Source organism: Megalopta genalis, chromosome 3 (assembly GCF_051020955.1).
Source record: "Megalopta genalis isolate 19385.01 chromosome 3, iyMegGena1_principal, whole genome shotgun sequence".
NCBI classification, from domain to species: Eukaryota; Metazoa; Arthropoda; class Insecta; order Hymenoptera; family Halictidae; genus Megalopta; species Megalopta genalis.
The window spans coordinates 14,024,305-14,041,872 of record NC_135015.1 but is presented as its reverse complement, the minus strand read 5'-3'; the positions used below and the strand labels follow the sequence as shown (position 1 = coordinate 14,041,872).

The 17,568-nt window shown below is 53.1% G+C and overlaps 1 protein-coding gene and 1 long non-coding RNA gene across 4 annotated transcripts; one reads left to right on the top strand and one right to left on the bottom strand.

The window, feature by feature from the left end:
• Positions 1–83: 83 nt before the first annotated feature.
• Positions 84–17,261, bottom strand: Mitf (transcription factor Mitf). 3 transcript variants are annotated; one of them, XR_013032965.1, is made up of 8 exons: positions 14,588–16,386; positions 12,212–12,419; positions 11,032–11,574; positions 4,115–4,304; positions 3,936–4,011; positions 3,558–3,837; positions 2,358–2,605; positions 2,106–2,245 (listed from the first exon to the last, which is right to left on the bottom strand). XR_013032965.1 is itself a non-coding variant. In XM_033486189.2 (7 exons), the coding sequence occupies exons 1-7, from the start codon at positions 16,708–16,710 to the stop codon at positions 2,006–2,008; spliced, it is 1,791 nt and encodes a 596-aa protein (XP_033342080.1). In that variant the 5' UTR covers positions 16,711–17,261; the 3' UTR covers positions 84–2,005. The 3 variants fall into 3 exon arrangements, 2 of the variants coding, with proteins under 2 accessions (XP_033342080.1, XP_076376252.1); XM_033486189.2 differs by lacking the exons at positions 2,358–2,605; positions 14,588–16,386 and adding an exon at positions 16,457–17,261 and having other exon boundaries at positions 84–2,245; XM_076520137.1 differs by lacking the exon at positions 2,358–2,605 and having other exon boundaries at positions 84–2,245; positions 14,588–16,371.
• Positions 2,179–4,889, top strand: LOC143259154 (uncharacterized). The gene is made up of 2 exons (XR_013032969.1): positions 2,179–2,311; positions 2,949–4,889. It is a non-coding gene; the product is annotated as an uncharacterized LOC143259154 (long non-coding RNA).
• Positions 17,262–17,568: the final 307 nt, after the last annotated feature.

Below are 17,568 nucleotides of genomic sequence, written 5' to 3'. Positions count from 1 at the left end.
GACTTTCGACACGCGCAGAAAAACGAGCAACGCGGCCCGATACGTCCTCGGGCGCATCGATAAAAATGACAAGAAAACGGTACTGTCTTTCTGTAACGTGTCTTTATATACTTTGTAGTTTCTCGCGGCACCGGCCGGCCGAGTTACAGGACATTCGACCGGATTACGCGGATAACAATGAACAAATTACACGCATGAACGAGGTAAGTCGTGTCGATTACAGTTGCAAATTGCGCGTTGCAAGATGCAGATTGTGCGAGTCGCGAGTTGCAACCGCACAGTTAAAACGAGGAAACCGGTGGTAACATCCGCGCGGAGATCAGGGTCGCGAAACGATTTCCTCTCCTTTCGAGGTAAACGTCGAACCGCGCGCGTGTTCGAAAGGGGCGAAGAAATCGCGCCGGGACACACGAAACGAAAACTCGAAGAGTAAAGAGCGAGTTCGCCACCGATTCCGACATAAAATACTTTTCGAAACATAGTCCGTAACGTTCTCGTACATGTAAGTATGATTGTACGCTTGTACACTTGTACACGTCTACTTACGCCTACTTATATGCCTACTTACATGTCTACGTGCGCGTGCTCGCGCGTACAATTTGAACGCGGGCACTCGCTATGCCGTCTGCGAATACATTTGTTCCTTGTTGGAATGCCTCTCCTTTACTAACGTTTCACGCGTTTCCTATCGCCTCCTTGTTTCTCGCATCGCCGGCCAGCTTTCTCCACGTTTTGCAGCTACCGTTCCGCGCAACGACGAATACAAATCTGACTCTCTTGAACATCTCAAGAGCTCGTGGCACGCGTTTCACGAGATTCGGGACACACGGGTGATCTCCGCGACTCGTCCGAGAAGAGGCGGGAATTAAGAAACGAATGCTTGTCCGTATTTATCGATCCCGATCGCGACAATCGCGCGTTGTTTCGGTCTCTCTCGCTTGAAAATCTCGGCGAAGGAAAGCGAGAGCACCGAAACCGATCGACGAAGGACAAGAAAACTACGAAACCGTATGGCGACAACGTGCGAACGAACGTTGAAACAGATACGAGAGAGGTACCTGCACGCGCACAGGCCTCTCTCAGCGACGAGACTCGTGTTCTCGGTCAAAACGATTCGTAAAACATGAATATATACATATACATATATGTATATATATATATATATATATATATATATATATATATATATATTCTTCTATTTACTGTAATAGTTGATAGCGAACGAACTCGTCTCCAAAGCGAAATACATAGTCTCACGAGTATTCTCGACGAAACGAAACGAGACGAGACAGTGTTTGGTCCGACAGATACGCGTGTGCATTTCCCTCGAGGTACTCGCGACCCGCGCGAGTACTCGTGCCGGAAAATTTCGTTGTTGCCGTTGCGCGAGGTCCGCGAGTAATTTCTGATCGCGAAACGATCCTGGAGTTCGACGGCCATGCCGCCGCGCGACGCTCGGAGACGGGGGAAACCGCAGCGTTTCCCACCGGGTTCGCAGAGATGGGTCAAATGTAAGAATAATCACCTTAGGAATCAGGGTCGTCGATGAGAGCTAAACGGTCGAAAGATTGGTACTCGTTTCCTTAACGTCTTGTACGTAACGGCCAGCCGTTAGAAGACTAAAAGGGACAGGGCGAAAGCAGAAGAAAAGAGAAGGAGAGGAAAGAAGAAAAGAACGAAAACGAGAGAGAGAGAGAGAGAGAGAGAGACAGAGAGAAATAGAAGTTCATGGTAACGTTCATGGTAACATTCGTGGTAAATGGTGTTCATGGTGGGACGATCTTGTGGCAACCGATCCGTAAAATACGAGCTGATTCTTGTGTTCGAGGAAGAAGCAGATTACGAGTTACGAACGACACGATGCCGCCGGGCGAGCGCGATTATCGTTTTTCCCTTGTCGCATTTCGCTTTATGCTTATTGCTTTTCGCTTTTTGCTTTTCGCTTTCCGCCTTTCGCTTTCCGCTTTCCGCCTTTCGCTTTTCGCTTTTCCCTTTTCCCGTTTCGCTACGCGACGATGTCCATGTCGGAGGAAGAATTGGGCGTGGTCGAGGCCAAACTGCCGAGGGTATCTTCGTCCGGCAGGCCGTGCTGGCATCCCGAAGCTGGCGGACTCAGAGGAGCAAGAAGCGGCGAGGACAGCATCGGGTCGCCGCTGTGGATCGGGCCGCTCGCGTCGTCCTCCATCAGGTCTTCGAGCTGCGACATGCTCAAACTCGTAGCCTCTTCCGCGACGAGATCCGGAATCTGTCGAATAAGCAATGTCCATTCGTTCAAGTCACCACGAATCCAATGAAGAAGCAACCGGTAAAGGTACAGAGTCTATATTATAGATTAGGGCTCGGAATTAAGTACGCACAACATGGCGATGTCGTGGGCTACGCCTCCTGACACGCGTCGCAACGTCTCGTCCCCTCCCCCCCCCATCGTGGACGCATATTACGGCTCGGAGCACATCGAGCGTACCTGTTGCTTTATGTGTGCGTGGGCAGCATTTAGGCGACCACGTGAGCGAGGCGCGCGGCGGGAGTCAGGAGGCGTAGCCCTCGACATCGCCGTGTTGCGTGCACTTAATTCCGAGCCCTGCTGTAGACTGTACAGGGTGTCCTAAAATTATTGCACAAGGGAGATGAGAGTTATTAACCAAAAAGCAGTGACCAATGAGAGGCAAGATTAGCTGGCGCGAAACGGCCGAGCCAATGAGCAGAACTGGGCTTCGACCGCTCATTGCCTCGCGCCAGCTGATCTCGCCTCTCATTGGTCACTGCTTTTTGGTTAATAACTCGTAAACGAAGCCGCGGATTGCATTTTCGCTGAGGAAAAAGTTACTTCAAATAATCTCAGGAACCCCTTATTTCTCGCTCTGTAGTTCATAAGCTACATTCCATAGGATGTAGATAATAGGCTGGTTCCGAACAAGGAAAATATTAAAACGTGTTACGATTTGCAGCAGTCGAACTTCAGCGATCCTTGTTAAGACCGTCGAGAATAGAAAGCCGAACGAGGAAGGACAGCGAGAAAAAGAATGGTAGGTAGGAACCGACAAAGCAAGAACAGCCTGCGGCAACGGCAATGGCGTCAAAGGACAGGTACTAGTTTCGAATTGGTCTCGGCATCGGAAAAAGTTTCATGGCGGAAAGCAGGAGGAAAGTAAGGATTTCGAATGCCACTTGGCCACTTCCGTAAACTTAAACTATTTAGAGGATATAAAGGGACGAGGACAGAAAGAAAGAGAGAGAAAGAGAGAGGTATGAACGATGATAGAAAATGCGAAAGGAATACGCGCGTTCAAATGCAGTCCACGCAGTGCAAAACAGTAGATGCAGCATGCAAGCAGATTCGAGAGGACGCGAGGACGGGCATGCGAACGATTTGGTAAGCCCGTAGGAACGGATAGAGCGGTTATGAAACTAGAAGCGGCTGCGATGCGGACGGTTATTCGGATCAAGGATCGTGAAACGATCGGCGTTGTCCGGCGCGACCTTGAAAAATTGAAACTCGGTTCGGTCGCCGCGCGGTGATCGGCGGCGATCGGTGAACGGCGAACGTGCAAGCGTACCTTGCGATGCTCGAGCTTGCTCCGCGAGAAGGCGTTCAGCACACTGCTGGAAGTCGAAGCCCAATTGAAGTCGGAGACCGGTAATCCGTGGGCCTTCGCCTGAAGCTCCAGTTCCTGCACTCGTAAGAGCAGCCGACGATTCTGGTGCTCCAGCTGCTTGTGCCTGAGCTCGTGCTGCTTCATTCTCGTCACCTCGTTCTTCAGAAGCTTTATGTACTCGACCGACGACTTCAGGATCGTACCTTTGTTCGGCCTGACGTCGCGAACGATCTCGTAATATCTGAAACGTGACCGGGAACGGATGAAATTATTACGAGGTCCTTCCGCGCCGGATACACAGCGTACGAACAATTCCATGTGTATATATGTATAGCTTACGGATCGTTGGTTTTCGGCAGAAGGGTGCCGAGCTCTTTGATCCTGTCGTTGATGTTGAAACGTCGTCGCCTCTCAACTGCAGCCGAAATTGAAAACAAAAAACAGATTTCTCAGTCTCGCAGTTTCTTCGATCCGCCGTAGATGTCCCGAACGGGATTCGCGCGGGACACGTAACTTACTCATATTATGATTGTCTTTCTTTTGTCGATCCTTCGCGAGCGCATGGATTTCCGCCTCGGTGAGCAACAACGGCTCCGGTTTGATTTGCAGCTCCGGAATACTCGACAGGCTTCCTGGTTGGCCGTCCTTTAAGCTGTCGCCCAGCGATCCGCCCTCGAACGACAGGATATCGTCGAGCAGATCCTCCGTCTGTAATCGCATCGTTACAATGCCGCGGTTCGATCAATTAATTGTTCGAGCAACGATGAACAAAACATATAACCGGCGGCGCTACTTTCGATTCTACGGTTACTGTTCGACCGACTTCGCGTAACGAAATTTACCTAGGATGTAACGAACGGTATTGGACGTCGAGGCGTGGCCTACGGCTATGGCAACGAGTTCGATTCGCGATAGACCCTGTATCGATTTCGGTCAGCGATCGAGTATAATATATTCCCGACACTTAATATATATAATTTATTTATAATAATTCCTGATTTAATATATATATATATATATATATAATTTATATATAATAATTCCCGATTTAATATAAATAATTTATATATAATAATTCCCGATTTAATATATATAATTTATATATATAATAATTCCCGATTTAATATAAAAAATTTATATATAATAATATCCGATTTAATATAAATAATTTATATATAATAATTTACGATTTAATATATATATATATAATTCATATATAAGAATTCCCGATTTAATATATATAATTTATATATAATAATTCCCGATTTAATATATATCATTTATATACAATAATTGCCGATTTAATATATATAACATATTCCTCGCGTTCGCGATGACGAACGTTCTCCGATGGACCGTTCCATTGTATTTTTCCTTGCCGAACCGAGAATTTGTTACGAAACGAGGGAAACGGACAGCGAGGACACGTCATGGGAAGAGAGAGCGAGAGAGCGACTGCGCGAATGAGATATAAAACGGAAAAGAAGAGTATATCGGAGGATGAGGAACCGAACAGACCCACGCGGGGAAATACAGAGCAGGATCGCGAGCGCGCCCGCGCGCTATGAATACAGCGGTTATGGCTGTTCGGTTGCGTACGTGTATGTTACGTAAACATTACGTAACAATAATAACTGACGCTCGTCCATGGAAGAATATGTCGATGCAGAACCATAGCGAAGACAACTGGCAGTACAGGGGCACGAAAACCGGGCGAGCAGTTGGGTAGGGACCGCGAAACCGCGATACGGATAGACCGAGAGAGGGATCGAGAGATCGGTAGAGGGATCAAGAAAGAGAGAGAGAGAGAGACAGAGAGAGAGAGAGAGAGAGAGAGAGAGGAACGAAGCGAGAGAAAGGCGCAAGCCCGCAGTGAACGCGAAATTAATAATCGAATTAGTAGTCGTTATCGTCGCCTCGAGTCTGTATTATCGTGTTTCACAAATAGAGAGCATCGTTGATGTTACTAATTGAAATCGTTATCTGCACACGCACTTCCGTCGGCGAATCGTGGAACGATGGTATCTGGATCCCGTTACATCAACGATCCCGAGCTTCCAGGTGTTCTAAATAACGTCGGGTCGGTATGTTTCGCGGTCGAGGAGACACGGAAAGAGGCGGGAGAAGAAGAAGAAGATGTTTGCGTAATCTGACCGAGATTATCGCGAGCGGGGTGAAAATCGCGGTGCAGGATCCGCGTAAATGGGAACGTGCAAACGCCGGTATTCGAGTTTGTTCGTTATCGGGTCCGGTACACAGTGCAGACGCGGCGAGACGCGACGAGATACGACGGAGTCGCAACGAGACGCGCGGTATTATTGACTCGCAGCGTGGAGGTGGTGCCGGTCGTGCGGTCGTACGGTGAAACGCGGCCGTTATAATATTAAGCAAGAATATTTCTGATTAGCCGACGACGTCGCGGCGATAACGCGTCCCGCGCGTTTAGACGCGACCGCGCACTACCGAGAATGTAACCATGTAATTTGTGCTGAGCAGACTCTGCCCGCGGAACAAGTCCGCGTGCGAACAAGTCGACCAGCTTACCGGCACGCGACGCATCTCGTTGCTCGCGTCGTCGCCGTTTACTTTCCATCGCTTTCGTCACGGAGCTCGCACCCGCGTGGACCCGGCCGCTGCGAAATCCATTTCTGCGGAATTACGTCAGATTCGCCGTCGAGATGTTCATCGCATTTTCATAGATACGCGCCGCTGCCGAAAGAGTCTAGCTTCTTATCTGTTATCTCGCGAAACATTCTCTCCTCCTCCTCCTCTTCTCTCTCTCTCTCTCTCTCTCTCTCTCTCTCTCTCTCTCTCTCTCTCTCTCTCTCTGTTTCTCCCCTCGACGATCGACCGACCGATAGTCGGAGTACACGTTCGAACCACTGTTTCGAAGCTGTGCCAGAATAAATTCTGTCATGATATCTATGCCGATCGATGTCGGATACGGCGGGGTTGTGTGCCCGAATAGTTTCGCGCTCGACATATGAGCCGTTTATTTTGAAAGTGGCATAAGTCACTTTACCGTAATGAAAAGCGGTGACTCTTTTAATGTTTATACGAAATTATTTATACCGAGAAAAATATCAGTATCCCGAGATAACAAATACAAGTAAATCTTGTCGAAAGTTAGCATCCATATTTTTAAACGTGTTCAAACGCAAACCCTTAAATTTATCGACTTAAAAACAAAGTGACTTATGCCACTTTCAAAATAAACGGCTCATATTTACGGCGACTAACGTACGCGGCGCACGGATACACAGGGTGTCCCAAAAATGTCTCGCAATACGAAAGTGGCGGGTTCCTCAGGTCATTTGAAGCAACTTTTTCCTTTACAAAAATTTTCTCCGAGCCACCGTTAACGAGTTATTAACGAAAAACAGTGACCAATGAGAGGCGAGCTCACCTGGCGCGAGGCGACCGAGCCAATGAGCGGAACTGGGCGAAACTGGGCCACCTCGCGTCGAGCTGTACTCGATTCTTATTGGTCACTGTTTCTCGTTAATAACTCGTTAACGATGCTTCAGAGAACATTTTTGTAAAGAAAGAAGTTGCTTCGAATGATCTGAGGAACCCGCCATTTCCAAATTGCGAAACATTTTTGGGACATCCTGTACAGTAACGTCTCTCTTACTGACACTCAGATTGTGCAGAAAAATGGACAATTTGTGAAGAGGAGGCACGATTATTCGAGCCTTGCAGCTCGTTCTTATAATCGTTGACAATTCGTGACTATAAAAATAAACCGCGAAGCTCGAACAATTGCATCTCCTCTTCCCAAATTGTCCATTTTTCTGCCCAATCTCAGCGTCAATAAGGGAGACATTACTGTACGTCTTTGCTCGTTGGCGTCTTCGAGTGGCACGCTTCGATATCCGCGGCAGGTCGACAGCAACGACGATAATAACGATAACGATAGCGACGATGATACCGAGCGATACGGGATGTTTGAAGGAAGGCGAAACGGTGGTGATACTGGACCGTTGACTGTATGTTACGCGGTTGCCGGTGGTGGCGGCCGAGGGACCACGGGGATGAACCCGCGAATCGAGCACGATTCGCGGATAAACAAGTTCAGACTCACCTTGCACCTTCGAGTTATTATATTGAATACTGGCATCTTATCGTAGCGGCGGCCTCGGCACCAAAGCGGACGGAAAGGAAAAGAAAATTTGAAACGGTCGCGCGAATCGCGGTCGCGGTCGCGGTCGCGCCCGAGATCGAGTGACGCCGCTGCGACGGGCGTGGGCGTGCGCTCGGTGTTCCGCGAATCGAGCAGTTCTTCCTTCGGAATCGAATGCAACGGGCCCGGTCCGTCGACGGGCCGTGCTCGAACGGTCCGACTGTAACCGCGAAAGGATTGCACCCCGAGCTACACAGTACGTATTCCTTTTCTCCCTCGACGATTTCCACTGGCACCAAAGGTCGACGGGCCGTCGACCGTTTCGCCGATCATCGGCTTTCCCCACTCGAGCGCGTCTGTTCTCGGCCGACGCGCGAATAGCCGCGCGAAACGCGGCGCCGAAAATGCAGTTTCGGTGGCCGATACGAGCGCCGGGAAACGGTGGATCCAAGCGATCGAATCGATCGCAGCTACCGGAGCCCCGAATAAGCTTGCGAGATTAGCGAAAGCGACCATATCACGCTCGAGAAATCGACCGCTGTCCCGTTACGACGACGCCGACGATAACGTCAACGGCAACGATAATGTCAACGGCAACGACCTCCGCCGATGGACCAGGGTGTATCGCGGGATCGCGGCAAGGACGCGGGCACGGCCGCGGCCGCAGGCACGGCTCGAAACGTGGAGACGCGGGGACGTCGAGACGGACGCGCCGCGAACGGAAGCGAGAGAGAAATACGGGAACAGGAACGGCGAACGGGAATCGCAACGGCGCGGCGACGTCGACGCTCGTGCGAGTAACAAGCGCATCTTTTCGCGCGAACGAATCGTCGATGCGACGACGCCGGATCGCGACAACCTTGCGATTTCTTCTCGTACCGCTGCCGAGTCGCGACTCGGCTACCTACGATTAAGCACCTCAAGGTTGCGGTTACCCAATATCGTATCTGCCGATCTCCTCGGGGCGTGGAGCGTGGAGGGAGAACGCGCTAAACGGCCGAGGAGTCTTGCACGGAGCAAGTACGAGCAAGAAACGGACCGACACCGGTCACAAGGATAAAGATGCTGCGGCAGAACCGTTCGATCATGTTCGATCCTGTTCGATCCTGCTCGATGGTTCCCCTTCCCCTCCCTCCCTCGTTCCCGTTCCGCCGCGAATTCGGCGACAACTGCGTCACGCAATTGTTTCGAATCGATCCGTTTCACGATACAGAGCCGTTATCGTCGCGAGACGGTAGCGATAAGCCGGCATCTCACTGCAAAAATTCCGTTACAGTCTTCTGCTGCTCCATCTCATGGGAAACTAGTTCTCCTCGTCCGGATCGGTCCCGACTGGTTCGCCCGTAACGACCGATCGTCGTCCATGATATCGTGTGGGCCAAGGGTGACACCGTTTTTGCAATCGATTCTTTCACTGTTTCGACGATTCGTATACGAGCACGAATCCTGCTCGAACTTGGTTCGAACGGTGCGCGCGCGCGTGCGCGCCACGCCACGCCACAGGTGTTTATCGCGGTCGTCGGAAAAAACGAGCGAGAAACGAGGAAACGCGGGAGACGGTCGCGTTCGAATTCCCAGAACACCGTGAACACCGAGGACACCGGTAACACCGAGCCGTCGACTGCCGTAGAGCACCGCGATAACCGTACCGGCGATAACAGTTTCGGTAAAATTCCGGGGCGCGTAAATTAGAAGTTTGAGCGTCGATCGGCACGTTTCGGTATTGGTCGCTACTGCTCGAATACTCCGAGCGGGCCACGCGCCACGCGCCACGAGCTGGATGCCCCACGCCCGCTTTCCGCTATCGTCTGTCGACGACCCGCTTCCACCCGCTACCCGTTACCCTTACCCTAGCCCGCTATCCGGCAACCGCTAAACGTCACCGGGATCCCCGCCGCGCGTCGCCCGTCTCGCATCTCGCGTCACGCTTCGAGCGTCAAGCGTACATTCTGTTTATGCTTATCCATCGAAGTCGCGTCGTCGCGTCGTGTCACAGCCACGGGCTCGTCGTCGTCGTCGTCGTCGTCGCGGCCCGACGCGCTGCTGCTCCCGAAACGTCGAATCGCCGTTTCATTTGCTCCATTCTATTCGCGGCGGCGATCTATCCAACGAGCGTGTCCAATTTTTGCGTAACGCGGACGCCAACAATCGATCGGCGAACGTTTCGGACGAATTCTCCGTAGTAATCTCCGGTTTCCTGTCTCCTCTCTCGTCGCCGTTTCGTCGCTCGCCGCGCGCGCACGGCTCACACACGCTTCTCACCACGTACGACGTCCTCTCTCGAAATTTCCCTCCCCAAGTTCGGCCGATCAATTTCTCTTTCACCTCCGTCTACATTAGAAATTCTGGCCGCGCGCGGCGTCACGTTCGACGCGAGCCACTACGTACACATGTATTCGGGCATTCGATTGCGATTACGGAGTTGATTTCTCCGAGTCGGTTAACCGGGTTGCACGACGCGATCGCGATATACGGGACGCGTTCAACGACGATCGCCCGTAAACCGCCGATGCTTGGACGGATATCTGCCGGGCTATTGTTCGTCGAATTGTAAATTGTGAACGGCTCGATCGCTTTCGTCGGCTCCTTTGCCATCAGTGGCGAAGTCTTGGTATTTAATTAAATTCTCCTCAATTTTCCTTCAGCTTGTAAGCAAAGAGGATAATTAATCATTAATAATAATTAATAATTGTTGACAATTGGCAACTATGAAAATAAGCTACGAGGCTCGAATAATCCTATCTCCTTCTCCCAAATGGTCCATTTTTGTTTACAAGCTGAAGGAAAATCGCGGAGAATTTACTGTATCGTGCGAGTTAAAATAAAGCGAGTTAAGTAAATTCTCTCAAATTGTCCGTCGGTTCGCAAACAAAAATGGACAATTTGGGAAGAGGAGATACGATTATTTGCGGCTCGTTTTTCTAATAATCTCTAATAATAATCTCTAATAATCTCTCTAATAATCTCTAAAATAATCTCTAATCTCTAATTCTCTGAACAATTTTAAAAACGAGTCTTGTTCCCAAGCTGTGAATTTTTGTTTACAAACTGAGGGACAATTTGGGAGAGTTTACTGTATATCGAAACACCCCCGATGGATGTTCCCTTTGTCTTCTGACGCTCGGATCGTTTGGATCGTTTGGATCGTTTGGATCGCTTAGATCGCTCGGATCGCTAGGATCGCGCGTTCCGTTCGCTCGGCTCGTTCCACGGCCGCGCTCGCGTCTAGCAGGCTTGCAAAGAGCAAAGGGAAAACGAGCGGGTAAACGTGGCCTCGATGAAACGCGAAATCTCGCGGATGATTTGCCTTACCTCGGAATTGCTAGTGGCGACACTGGAAAGACCCGGGGACATGCCGCCGGATGTAGGATCCGGGCTGGCCGTAACCGAATTGCCATGCGACAGTACCGCGGCCGCAGCCGCGTGTGGGTGCGCGTGTGGGTGCGGTTGTGATTGCTGTTGCTGTTGTTGTTGTTGCTGTTGCAGCTGCTGTTGATGCTGCTGGTGCTGGTGCTGTTGCTGGTGCTGTTGCTGATGTTGTTGCTGATGTTGTTGTTGATGCTGTTGCTGATCCTGTTGCTGTTGCTGCTGCAGTTGCGGCTGCGGGTGCGGATACGATGCCAGATGAGGGTGCTGCGGTTTAGAATGATGCACTGCTGGGCCGGGCGGTGCACTCTGGACAAGCAGTGGCCCGGACGTGGATACAGTCTCGACCGAGTTTTTTCCAAGGACGCTTTCGGTTTCGGCGCAATCGACGGCACCGCCGCGAAACGATTCGTGCAGATACTGTCGAACCTGATTCTTTTGCTTCTGAACGACATGATAACGCGTCGGGTTCTCCAACAGCGTGCGCACCTGTAAACAAAAGCGTTCCGATTTTTATCCCGGCTTTCGTATCGTTATCCGAGGTTCTGTCTTCTCCCGAGCCGTTTCGTTCTACTCCCACCGGGACGAACGTATGTTGTACATTGTATACTGTCGTCGCTCGTGTATACCCGGCTGTTTCGTCGATCGTTTGCCGGACGGTTTTAAAATCGAGTCGTCGAACGAAACGAGAAAGGATCGCCGGGCTATTCTTCTCTCGGGCGTTCCACAACGATTCTCCGCCGCTCGGGCTCGCGTCCGCGCACGCGCACGCGCAGGCGCACCGGCGATCTGACGCGACCGTTATCGGCGGAACGCGACGAAACGTAAAACAAGCGTTCGGATGTGCCTCCGTAACTGTGTGCTTATCTCGTAACGCGTATCTTCGTTGATTACTCTTTGGCATAATCGGTATACGTGTATCGGTGATATGTACACTCCGTACGCGTGTATGTACTGTATGTACTGTATGTATGTATGTGCCTAAATATTGTAACGGCGCGCATGCTTTCGTCACAGAAGGAAGCAAGTGTGTTGAGAGGATACGCGAGGCAAGAAGTTAGAGCGACGGAGAGATACGGTGGGGGTAGACAGAGGCGGGGATAGAATCAGAGAAAGAGAGACGTACTTGCAAGACCTGCGGCGGCACGTCCACCCCGATGGTTGAAAGGGACGCGGGGGGTACGGGTCTGGGAGGAGCAGCTGCCGGCCTCTGCTGCTGCAAGCTCTGACGAAATTCTGCCTCCCGCCTTTCTTGTTCCTGCTGCTGCTCTCGCATCAGCTGGAGCTTCAATTGCGTGCGCGAGGTGGGCGTCGCAGTCTTGAACGTCGGCGGACTGAAACCATCGAAAAATGTTCGAAGTTTTGCGCGATGCTTCGCGCGGCCGAGCGACCGCGCCGTCGGGTCACCCCTACGGGGTCTGCATAACAGTGCGAGCCGAGAAAGAAAATTCAATCCTCGTCCCCGCGATTCTCGTGCGCGAGTGCGCGCGAATGCTTACAATTAGACGGGGAAGGAGGGGAGGCGAGCGGGGGGCAAAGTTTGCCGACGAATTAACGCGAGGCGAAACAAGTCGGACGGGACCCATGGCTGCGGGAACATCGGAACGCTCTTAGGCTCGCGCGCTCTCGGGCTATTAAAAATAGGGTACACGCCTACCGGTGCCGGCGACCACGGCGGCAGCCGCGTCGGTACACGCGGAAATTCGCGGCGAGACCGCTCCGCGCATGATCGTAATTCGATGTCGTAACGCGAAACTCGGAAACGTTTTTTTCCGACCGCTCGGGACGAGTTAGAGAAACAGAGTTCGAACGCGTAGGCACGATTATTTTCCACGCTGCGAATCTGCGTTGCGTTGCGACAAACTGAAAGAGAGATCGAATCGCTGGAACATGGAGATCGTTGTTATTCGCGATCGATCGATCATGTTCGAGCCGGATCGAAGGACCGTCGCGATGCACCGCCGCGGCAGACTCGTCTAAAAGGTATTCCCAATTTGGGAACAAAGCCAAGCGCGGCGGCTGTATGAAAACGAAAATAGAGGTATTGCGCAATTTGGATCGGGCTTGGAGTTCTCGGTCTCGAGAAGCCGCGATTATCTTCCTCGTTTCCTTCCTTTCATCCCCCGTTTCCACCGGTTTTCCTCCGCCCCCTTTCGCGCGCGTTTTCTCTCGTCTCGTCGCCCGTTCGCGTTCTTCACTCCTCGCGGCGCGTCTTTCTCCCTCTTTCGCGACGTTCCGTTCCATGGTTCCCTCCTGTTGAATGGACGCGAGTCGAGAACCGTTCCCGCTTATCTCGGGCCGCGTCTCATTGTCGGAGCTCGTCGCGTCTCTTTCGTTCCTTTCGCGCAGTGCCGCGTCGTCTTACGCAACCATCTTCGACGAAAAGCTAAACCAGTTGTCCTACATACATACATTGTTCCGTTTCTCTTACGTCCGCGACCGTTCTCCTGCTCCCGACTCTCGTTTCTTCCTCCTTTCCGTCGCGTCGTTTTAATCGCGCGGTCTCCTCTCCTCCTCTCTCTTCGTCTCCGTCTCTGTTTCCGTTTCGTTTCGTTACCGTTCCGTTTCTCGCCGGCAGCCTTGAATCGTCGGTGCCGGCGGATCGACCTTAAAACCGTTCCCCGTGTCAAACCGAATCGAGATCAAGTTTACCGAGAGACATTCGTTGGCAGCGTCGTAAAAACAGAAAAAAAAGGAGAAAAGAAAAGAAACGACCGAGATCGCGTTCGCTAGGCTCGTGCCGTCTAAAAGCACAAGCGTCGCGACAATCAGGTCGGCGGTTCCGAAGCACGTTTTGCTTCCCTCGCTTTCACGAATTCGAGAGCGCGCTCATTGGAAATCGTCGGTGACGAAGGCGGCGGCCGCGGACGCGGCGACGGTGACGTCTACGGTGACGATGACGCGTCGCGATGGTTGTTAAAACGTTAAGCGGACCGGTACAACGAATGAAAAAAAATTCGGTGTATGTACATATTCGGTAACAACAGTTACCGTCGCTGTGTTGGAATTACGCGCGGGCCTCGGGACGTCGAAAAAATAGAAAGAGAAGGAGCACCGAGGAAAAATGGAAAACTGTGAACGAGCGCGCGTCGGTTTGGCGCAACAGTCGACGACGGAGTTTCCCACGCGAGATTCAAGGACCCGGTCTTATATTTAGACGCAGTGTTTACGATCGGGAAGAACGCGAACGCGCCGATAAAGAGACGCGAGCCGGCTGGACGAATTTCCGTCGCGGCGATCCGGTAATTGTACGGTTCTCCGGGTACCAGGTTTCGGACAGTCGTGCACGAGCGATCGGACGTAAAATTACGAGAGGAAGAGGCGCGGAGCGGAGTAACGGGACGCGACAGGGGAGGACGCGTGGCGCGACGGGAACCGCGAAGGACCGACGAAACAAAGACGCAAAAGTCGAAACGCGTACGCATATAGCGTGAGAACAGAAATAGAGGGAGAGGGGCGTAAAAGGTAGTCGGAATGTCGAACCGTTTGAACGGATCTGTACCAGCCTTGCGGACGAGTGACGCGCAGCGGCCGCGCGAACGCTAGGTTTGCGGACCGAAGATTGCCGGGCAACGAGGACGTTGCCGTAGCCGTGGCCGTCCCCGTCGTGCTCGTCGTTGACGTCGCGGCCGTCGCGGTCGCCGTGCCGTCGACGATCGACGGATCCATCTCGAGAATCATGCGTAGATCTTCGTCGATACCGATGTGCACGCGCACGCGTTGTTCCTCACGACGTTCGCGTCGTTCCCGTTGGTCCTCCTGGCCTCGACGATGGTCCGAAGCGACGTCGGCCGAGCAACCAGTGGATCCTGTGATTCGCGGCAAGTCCCCGCAGCCGGAGCACTCTGCTCGCGAGTTTCCGTCGCGGTTGCAGTTGTCGGTCCTCGGGAACGCGAACGGCAACGAGCCCGTCGTCGGCCGATCGTTGCAGAGCGGGTACGGAATCGACGCGAACGGCGAGAACGCGCGCGTCGACGGAGGCATCGACGACGTCGTCGCCGTCGCCGCCACGGACAAGGTATCGGACAAGGACCGGGCCGCTTGCCCGGACTCCAAATATCGTTTCGGCAACGAGTGTACGCCCGTGTCCGTTCCCGTTGCCGTTCTCGCTCCCGGATCCGTGTCCAACACCGTCTCGGTTTCCGTCTCCGATCCCGAATCGTATCGCGCGCCCACTTTCACTTTCAATTTCGATTTCGTTTTCGACTTCGTGCCGGACACCGACGCGGCGGCACGGGGGACACGCGTGCACGAGCCGCGCCACCAACTCGGCAACGGCTTCGCAAAGGTTGATATTGCCGAAGCGGTAGATATAGCAGTCTGCGTGGTCGCCGCCGCCCTCGTTGTTGTTCCAATTCTCGTCTCGAAAGCGAACGCGGTGCCGGTCAAAGGTCGGCCGACGTCGTTTATACGATTCAATCGCGACACTAGATCTTCGAATTCGACGATCTGTCGCACGGTGTCGGGCGATACCCGTTGCATGTCTCCCCCGTGGGAGGTGAAACTGTTTCGCGACCGAACGAACCGAGACGCCGCGGCGTTACTAAAATCAGCATTTGCGCTCGTTCGCTGTCAAAGACGTTGTCAACGACGACGCCGTCGGCATCGTGGGACCGACGCTCGTCATTCTAAACGTGGATTCGTTTAGTTACTCCGCGTTTCTTCCCACCCTCAAACTCTTTTAAATTGCTGGTACGAGTGCGAGCGCCATCGGCCGCCGTCCGATCGTTCGCGCATTCGCGTATCCGCGCCAAATTCTCCATCTGTAGCTCGCTAATCCGTCCTATCCGTTGCTTGCTAGCTTGGTACACGTTTACACGCGCCTCCAACTTTGGGCCAGGCGGTCCGAATCCTAGCAAAACCGTCCGACACGGATGCTGCATGGCCCGGAGTCTGCTGCTTAGCCCAACCTAACCCTAGCATCCGGAGCGCGCGGCTCGACTCGCCGCCGCGTTCGTTGCGCGATGACGGGTGTCGAGATGGCGAACGCCGAGACACAGTGTGCCGTGACAGCTGGACCCGAGCCGCGAATACAACCGAGCCCGACCGAATCGTTCCGTATCATATCTCCGCCGAGCCGAGCGGAGACGTGGAAACGAGCCCGGCCGAAGAGCGATTCGGCGAGTCGGCGAGTCGACGCGACAGCGCGACGCCACGCGCCCGATGAGCGGGGAGCGGAGAGGGGGAAGAGCGAAGAACAAACACACCGACAGCCGACAGCCGCGCGCCAGCCAAGAGCGAAAGCATTCGCGCGCGCGCTATCTATAGCCAAAGAGCATGAATTCCATACAACATCGACGACAAGTAGTTAACGTACGAGTTAATAAGCGGTCCGAACGTTCGAGAACGATCGGGAACGCGCAAAACGTACCTGTCGGTGTTCGGCGTCCTACTCTTTAATTCGTAATACATGATATCCTGCATCGGCGTCGGCAAAAAAGATAAAGTCTCTTCCCAGCCGTTGTCGGGGTTACATTCATTTCCTTGGAGGTGCGACAGTCGTTCGAAGCCAATCCCGGTGCATTTCTGCTCGCATCGCCGCCCGGACAGATCAGCTTCTCGATGCTCCAAGTCGGCCGTGATAGCGGCGAGATCGAATCCCATATCGATTCCGGATTCCTCCATTCTCGAGATCGTGGGATCGCGGTAGCGCCCGCGGAACGAGTGGCGCGCAGCGCAACGTTGCGACGCCACTGGCCGTGGACCGATCAAGCTCGCTTAATTTTTGAAGAATACCGTGCGGGATCCGCGATCCGGTAACCGGACCGGGCTAGGAATAAGGGATTAGGGATCGTGTGGTAGGAACGGGGAATCGGGAGTGGGAGCGGAACCGGGATTACTACGTTTGAGATCGGGAATCGAAATCGGAATCACGATCACGATCGCGTGGAGAACGTCGTTGTCGAGGTTTGCTTTCCAGCGTGGCGCCTCCCCACTGGCAAAAGTCTCGGCTCGCGCGTGTCAAGCGATAATCGGAGCGAGAGGCGACGGCGGACGGCAGACGCGGAACTCGAGAGCTGCGCGAGAACTGCTAACATGCTAACCGAGGGGCTCGGGACGTACGGGAATATGTAGAACCACGACCGAACGATATGCCCGACACGCTCGTCGCTCGATGCTCGATGCTCGATGTTCGATCCTCGATCCTCGATGCTCGCGACGCTCGACGCTCGATGACCGCCGATCCTCGATACCAAACGGCCGACGGACGACGACCGACCGACCGACCGACCGACGGATGACCGACCGACGAACAACCGACGGGCGAGCGAAAACAACGACCGCCGATGGCGACGACGAGCGACGGAAGACGGAAAACGGAAGACGAGAAGATCGCGGGTCGCGCGAACAAGCATCTGCGATTTTCTGACTATTACCCCCATCCCGTGCCATTGACGACATACAGGAGAAAGCGGACAAGCGAGTATCGTACGCTCTCCCGAGCAACATACGCGCGGCAGTTTGTCGACCGACGGGAAAATT